The sequence below is a fragment of the Chrysochloris asiatica genome, unplaced genomic scaffold, assembly GCF_000296735.1.
Source record: "Chrysochloris asiatica unplaced genomic scaffold, ChrAsi1.0 scaffold00003, whole genome shotgun sequence".
Lineage (NCBI taxonomy): Eukaryota > Metazoa > Chordata > Mammalia > Afrosoricida > Chrysochloridae > Chrysochloris > Chrysochloris asiatica.
The window spans coordinates 29,908,305-29,916,584 of NW_006408521.1; the positions used below are offsets into that span (position 1 = coordinate 29,908,305).

General features: G+C 40.5%; 1 protein-coding gene across 1 annotated transcript in view; it reads right to left on the reverse strand.

Moving 5' to 3' along the window:
- Nucleotides 1-7,966, reverse strand: part of ARL3 (ADP-ribosylation factor-like 3) — a 45,863-nt gene extending 37,897 nt beyond the window's left edge. The window contains exon 1 of the mRNA XM_006831299.1: nucleotides 7,862-7,966. Within this exon, the coding sequence (XP_006831362.1) occupies nucleotides 7,862-7,864 (3 nt within the window). The 5' untranslated portion in view covers nucleotides 7,865-7,966. The remainder of the gene's footprint in view (nucleotides 1-7,861) is intronic.
- Nucleotides 7,967-8,280: the final 314 nt, after the last annotated feature.

Here is an 8,280-nt window from a genome sequence, read left to right on the forward strand (position 1 = left end):
GGTATAGGTCAAGTTCATCAGATTGTATCAGCTCACTCTTTTTTTCTTTTTTTCCTCCTCTTCTTTCCTCTCCTGGTTGAGCTCTGATCATCCAGTCATCCGGTCCAGGTCACGTGGGTATCATCTGCAAGTGTGGGCACTCCTGTGCATATGTCCTCTCTTCCCGTCAGCTGGTAGCTCCATTCTCCTCTTGAGTCCTCCGTGGCCACACCACTGTCTCTGGGCCCAAGAGTCCCCAGGCCTCTTCACACTGCTTTAGGCTCTCTTTTGAAGACCTGATCTATTACACTTCATGTTTAAGACTTCTTTGTTCAAATACCTTACCGTAACTTAACTTTTCATAAGACCCTTATAGTAAGAATAGGTGCATGGTATAGATTATCAGTGTTTTTCAGATGAGGAATCTGATACAGTAGACTTTGTGTAAAAATTATTCACAAAGCAAATATCATGAAAATTTAACCAGAATTAGTACTCTAAATCTTTTTGTGTATTTTATATTGTGTGTTTGTTTTTTTAAAAAGATAAATAAATCATGTTGTTTTTTTGCTAAAAGCATAATTTTTGCATGATAGGTATTTTTTCTGTTCTACAGCTGGCATCTTGTTCTAATATGGCATAATACATGGTTAACAACAAAATCAAAGAATTCCAGGGCTTAAAGGGCATATAAACTAATCTCTCAGCTCAAGCAGAAATTCCTTTAGGATGAATCGTAGAAGTATGGATCTATTTGTTATTCATATTACACCAGGCAATAATTCAAACTAGTTTGTTCACTAAGATCAAATAATATTTCTGTAAAATAATTCTCAACAATTGCATCTTTTGAACAACTATATCCAAATACATTTAATTATTAGGCATTCCTTTTGGCCTCAGAAACTTTTTTTAAAAAACCAGTTCTAGCTCTGTATCTGCACTGACTTGTTAGGGACCACATTAACTTATCAGACTAAATTTTTTCCAGCAACAAAAGGGAGGTTTAGTTTAAGGTAGAAAGACAAATTCTTTGCCAAAGTATTTGAGGAAGAGAGACTGCATAGATTTGAAACAAAAAGATGGACACTTTTTTGCTTTTGTTTTTATCTCATCTGGACTTGAATACTTTGACACCTTCCTTCTTGAAACTCTAAGAGAGCGCTTCGGCTTTCAGCAGTTATATTGCAGGCATTCTTATTCATAAGGTTGCTAGGTGTTGTAACTGACTAGACAACAACAGTGGGATTGGTTTGCCTTTTCTTGTTTATAATACCCTCTTTCAGAACAGTTAAAATGAGAACTCTGAAATCCTCAGGGGAATGGTGACAATAATAAGGCATAGAAGAGGGAAAATACATTGCCCTACACATCCTGACTTCCTGATTAGATGGAAAAAGAGTATTATAACCTCTTACAGTAAAGTTTGAAATGACTGGAATTTATCTGCATATTAACTCACTAACTGACAGTACAGGTAAAAGATCTCCTCACATATTAATCACTAGTGTAGAAAAATCATGAAGTCTGCTTTCTGTAAAATATTTTCAAAATCACTAGTGATTTTGAAATACAAAATTAATGAATTTCCAAGATCCAAAATCTCCTTCAGATTTGTCTCTTTTTTAAAAAAATAAAACCAACTACAAATTACAAATATCCTATAGTCTGAGGCCTTTTTGGAATACTTTTGAGAGAAAGATCATTTCTATTCATCTTAAAAGGAGAGAACAAAGCACAGAGAGAAAGAAACCATTTGAAAGAAATGTTTCAACCTAATGGCATTGAATAAGGAGCTCTGGTAGCGTAGTGGTTACGAATCGGGCTGTGAACCTTAAGGTCAGCAGTTCAAAACTACCAGCTGTTCTGCGGGAGAAAGATAAGGCTTTCTGCTCCTGTAAAGATTTACAACCTTGGAAACCCTGTATAGGGTCGCTATGGGTCAGAACTGACTCAACGGCACATAACAACAATGGCATTGAATTCACAACTTTTCCATTTCTAATGAGTAATTTTCCTAGTTAGGGAAAGAATCTACCAATTTTATAACTTCACTAACTTCATCTTCAAGTGAAATGACAGAGAAATGGAAAGGTTAGTTAATATTGTCTCCTATCAAAATGAGAAATGGCATCTAAAGCCCATAGGGAAGACTAAAGCAAATACAGCATAGCATTATATTAACCCAACTACTGAGGATAGGGGACAGGGATCAGAGGAGTAACAGGGTTTGCTAAATAGGGAAGAGGATATTTACAGATTATCTGAGAGTTCCACCCTAAAAGGTAGAAGCAAGCTAATTTAAGAGGCTAGAGGAAAAAGCATAGAAAAAATATGGTATTTAAAAATATATTATTGTCTAATGAATAAAGACAGCCATTACAAGTTACATTTATCATGGGGCCAAGTTTTACAGTAATAACAAGAAAATTATTTTCAAAGCGCATTTTTGGACAAAATATCCATTCCTTCAATTTCCATTGTTGTTGTTATTGTAGGGTTTCCAAGGAGCTGCTGCTGGTGGGTTTGAACAATTGACCTTACTGTTCAAATTGACCTTGTGGACCAGTGCTTCTCCTATAATACCATACCAAGACTCCACATCAATTTTCATTAAGCACCCATAATGTGTCCTAAGTACAAAAGTAAGCAAACTAGTTATCTAAGGGGAGTCTACATTCTCAGAATTTATACTCTTATGACATCAAATGAAGGCAATTTAAGAAACAAGAACTTCAATTAATTGTGTTGTGTGCAAGTTATCTGCACCCTGCTGGACATAACTAGTATGAGTTAGCCACAAAACATTTAAAGGGACTTTTCTACAGGCGAATCATGCACAGATATGCTAGAGATTTCAACCTTACAAAGTAGGTCATTCAGAGAAACTGGTAGTGCGGGTAAGAGGGGAAGGAGAGAAAATGTGTTGGTATATGGAAAATACAAGTGGCTGACCTGAGCAGCCAAAATGTAAATATTACAATTACTAGGCCAACTGTCAAGTACAAACATTTCCAGGAACTAGCTTAAATGTAATTGATGTTAATTTATTTCAACCTCACTAAACTATTAAAAAAAGAGACCTGGCTGCACAGTGGGTTAAGTGCTAACAGGCTGTTGAATGGAAAGTTTAGTGGTTCAAACCCCCTAGCTGCTCCACAGGAGAAAGTTGAAGCAGTCTGTTTCTGTAAAGATTTGTTGTTGTTGTTAAGTACCTATGAGTCAGTTCCGACTCATAATGACCCTCTATAGGGTCTCCGAGGAGCAACTAGTGAGCTTGAGCCACCAACCTTGCGGTTCAACTCGACTTTGCAGTCCAGCGCATTAACCCACAGCACCACAGCAGGAATCCTGGAAAGTCCATGGAGCAGTTCTACTTTCTACAGGGTCACTAAGAATCAGAATCAACTCAACAGCAGTGGGTGGGAAACTCTGAAAAACTTGGTGCTGTCCAGAGAGTCCTTATTCATCTCTAGGAACCCTTATCCAAACTTTATCTTTCTCATTACTTCTATTCTAATGCAAAATGTTTCCTGAGGAATAGAATATGGGAATTTTCTCAGGAAGACTGGGTTCCCACATCACGAGAAACCTAAGGAAAACAACATTATGGGTTAGAGTCTCATAGACTTGCATACAAGTTTCCTTTATGTGTAACCCTGTTGTTGTTGTTTGTCATGGAGTCGGTTCTGACTCATAGTGACCCTGTACAGGGTTTCTGAGGCTGTAAATCTTTACGGGAGCAGAAAGCCTCATCTTTCTCCCGTGGAACAGCTGGTAGTTTCGAACTGCTAACCTTGAGGCTCGCAGTCTGATTTGTAACCACCACACTACCAGAGCTCCTTGTGTAACCCTGTAGTGTGATGGATTGTTTTAGTATGGCCTTTCTTGCCATGGTCTTCTGGCTCCTACAGAATAATTTTGTGTGAGTATGCAAATAATGTGCCTTTTGGCCCACCAAGGAGAATGGAGAGCCTGCTCATTATGTAAACAAGGTACATGGAACCCCTGGGGGTGGGCCTATGCAAAGAAGGTATATGGAACCCTAAAGAAGGGATTGTCAATTTTGCCATCCTGCTAGGCTTAAAAGACTTAATAAGAGAGTCAGTCTCAGAGCAGAGGGGGAAACTAACTACCACCAAGTAAGAGAGACAGGACCAGAGCTGGGATCCCTGTGCTGGAAACATTCTAGACCTAGGAGGCAGAATGACAGCTGTGGTATGGAAGACAGTGAGAGATGGTGGTGAGAAATAGTGACAGCAGAACCAGGAGACCAGCAAGAGACAGCGTGGCATTAGCCTGTGGAGAAAAGAGAGCTGTGTGCCTTCCTGCCGAAGGTTTGCTGGACCAGTGGGATAGACTCTAAACCTGGACTGCGCTAGGCTCCCAACCCACTGGTACTAAGAAATGTAACACTTGTCCAAGAAGGCCTGAGCAGGGCCATGTAGCAGACAGCAAGTAGTCCTGATTAAGAATTGTATTCTGAGTGGTTCCTGTCACTTCTAAATGGATCACTTCTAAGTATTGTGCTACTTCCCTAATAAACCCCATAATCGTGTGGCCAGTGAGTTCTGTGTGGTCACTGCAATAAATTATCCAACCCAGCAGAGAAGTAGAGGGTGCCATGGGAGGGTCAGTTGGTATCAGAAGCTTGGAAGGTGGAGTCATGTCTGATTTCCATCTCACAGGAATCAGTCTTGGGTTGTAGATCTTGATTCCACTTGCCCCTTGTGAAATTAGAAGTCAGACATCACTCCCATTATACTTTTTACAAATTCTGAACTTGGTTTCATGTAGAAAATTGGAGCAATACTTAGATCGAAAGAAAAAAATGTTAGAGGATTAAATGAGAGATAATGTATAGAACACATGACAAGTACTCAAAACAGTATTTGCTTTTCTTTTTGTACTGGCCATTTTCTTATCAGGAAATACAAATGCTACTGAGAATGATCCTCAGATGTTGAAGATATTATCAATAGTATCACTAGGTTAATCTATGTGGAGGAGACCTGGTATGATGCCATAGGATAAGCACTGGACTGCTAACCGCAGGCCAGTGGTTCAAACCTGTCAGCTGCTCCTCAGAAACCCTATATAGGATCACTTTGAGTCAGAACCAACTCGACAGCATTAACAACGTATGTGGAAATATACCACAAAAAAATTATGGAATATTTTAAATAGTGATTAGTTATGTGTTAAAATTACTGTCATTCTTAGTATTTTACCATGCTAACCCTAAATTTTCTGTGAAACCAATCACAGTAAGCCAAGTTAAAAAATATATATTAGTTATAGTTGATGATTGAAAAACAGCAAAGTCTGGGACCCATTCTTTAGCTGTAAAGTTAATCACAGTGGCTTATGGGATATCAGATGTGACACATTTAATCAGACAATGGACTTTAAATTTGATGTTCTAGTTTTAAGAATAGCTTATACTTTTGGAGATAGAAAAAAAAAGTATTTGGGAAACCAGTTAAACAACCTAGAATATTTTACTTTAATTCCCCACCCCACCCCCTCCGCTGCCCCTGGCTACTTTAGTAACTACTTCCAATAACTGTTGGCATCCCTGAACTTGCAACCAAGTTGCAGAATTATTTCTGACATTTACTCTGCCAGGATAACTTTTCTGCCCTGTTTCACTTCTGATTTCTCTTCATGTTCCAGGGTGCAAGGGAAAGGTTTGACAAAGCAGAGGGCCGAATCCATGTGAAAGCTTATTGGGAAAGGAAAGGGTGAGAAAGCTCTCATTAGTGAGGGTGGAAAGAAGTAGATAAACTTGAGGATTATTTTTGAGCCAGAGTTATGCCTTAATTTTTTATTGTTCATTTTAGTTAAGATAAAAATAAAATCAAAATTTGTCTTGATTGTTGAATACAAGTTACATACAGCAAGAGAGGAAGACCCTCAACAAGATGGGCTGACACAGTGGCTGCTGCAATGGTTCACACATAGTAACAGTTGTGAGGATGATACAAGGACTGAGCAGCATTTTGTTCTGTGGTACTTAGGGTCATTACCCGTCAGAACCAACTCCCTGGCACTTAACATACAATATTGGATACACTGTCAATTTATTGTATACATTGTCTAATTATTGTGTAGAATGTTAATTTGTACCTAGAAAGATTAATAGTACTTAATTTTTTGTGGCCTGTAATTATAAATTATAAACCTTAAAACTACACAGTCCACTTAATTGATAAACTAGAAGTTAGCCAACTCTCATGTCTTTCTCAACTATGATGGCAAACTTCATTCTGTTGGTTTGGCATGTCTTTTTCCTTTCAATTCCAGTTATTTTCTGTGTAAATATTTATGTTTGTACTCATTTGTTGAGAAAAACTTAGCCTTTTAATGGACAGCTCATGTATAAACGATTAATAAAAAGAAAACACTTGTAAAAATCTGTTTAGCCTGAGGTTAATAAAACTGCAATGTAGCAACTGTGAAATGTGATTGGCAACTTCAGATCAAATAATTCTACTTTTGTAACAATCTGACAATGTAAAATCAATTAGAAAACATTTTTAAATCAAAATTTTCTCACTGGATAATTTGAGTAAAGATACATGTATTTCATTGTTCCTCATGTGCATTTCATTTTTTCTTAATATATATATATATTTGATCAATATTTTTTAAAATAAGGAATTCAGATTAGGGTACAAATTAAATTTGAATATTAGCTCTTTGTAGTTGGTAAACCAAACCAATCGGCTCTCAATAATTCAAAATCAATTTTTTTTACTGACAAGTTCTAAAACGACTCATTCCATTTTAACCCCCTCCAAGAAACTGCAGGGAAATCACGGAAGTTCATTTCCTACTATCATAAGTTAGAATCTAACTCATAGGGAACCTATGTGAAAGAATAGAAGAGCCCCAAAGGGCTTCAAAGGATATAAATCTTTATAGAAACAGATTGCCACATTTCTCCCGTATCAAGAAGGCACTGTGTCAAATCTGTCACCCATAATTTACACTTTGAAAAAGCTTTAATTAAGGCTAACAGAGAAAAAGTCTCGCCCCAAACTGATGACCACTCCCAGTTGGAATTCCCCATTCTTTTTAGTTTAGAGACCCCACCCCCAAAACTGGTATTAAGATATTTGGTTCTGGTATGGTCATATCTGACAGTTGCAACAGGTTCCAAAAAAATTACTGGAAGACTGAACAGTCTCAATTTGCCTACAGCAATATGGATTAGTATTGAACAGGAAACTGGTCATCACCAACCAGATTCTGCAAACTCTCAGCAAATAAACAGCTTGAGATTGCAGAAGCGCACACAGCAGGCAGACACCAAGAGCGTTTAGGATTCACCAGGCATCCCTTTCAAGCAGCACCTCTTTGTGTGCCCAGGGACTTGCACACCCCAGGGGCCCTCATCTCCCAAGGAAGAGGTATGCTAGGCTACCATCTCCCTTGGTATCTGGTCTCGCAAGTACAACATCAAAGGGGAGCATCAGCGCTGGTCCTTCTCCCAGCTTTGGGCCTGGCCCCAAGCAGACTCCCCTTTCCTCCGGCACAGGGATGAGGATTCCTGACGATCTAAGCCTACGTGCGGAAGCTGCTCTCATCACTCCTCAAATCCGCCCTCATCCCTATCCCCAGAGCAATGATGGAGTCCCAGCTTCGTACAGGGCCAGCCACGCACCCAGACAACCCCTTCCCAGAGCCACGACCCGTTGCAAGCCCCGCCTTCATCCTCAGGCCCAGGCCTCCCTTTAGCGTCCATCCTTGGGGCTCCCCACCCATCCCCCAAAACTGATCCAGAACTCAGACAACAGGTTGCTCAGAGTGCATTACCCCGCCTGGGAACGGGAGGGTGATCGGCTAGTTCCAGAGGGGCCTGGGCCCCCACACTCACCATCCTCCCGCTGAGTCCCTCCTCCTCCTCCTCCTGCCTCCCCGTTACCAGGGGCAACTGCTGCGGCACCGCCCCCCGACGTTCCTCTCACGCACTGCGGAGGAGGAAAGCAGCGGTACAGAGGCGGGTCCAGCTTTGGGAGTAAAGTGCGCAAGCGCACCAAGGACCTGCCCATCACGCAAGCGTGCTGCCAGAGACCTGGAGAACGGTGCAAACCATTCACGTGGCTTGCCGGGGCCACTGAGCCTGTGATTGGTCAGGGAGGAGTTTGGGGCGGGGCTCGGGTGAGGCTTACAGTGTCCAGCCAAGGCTTCCCAAGTGTGTTGCATTTGGTGGCAGCTGTCTCAGTGCACGCCTCCCGGGACCAGGTAAGTGCACTTGGGCAGGAAGCCGCTTGCCACGTCCACTTCAGGCCCCTT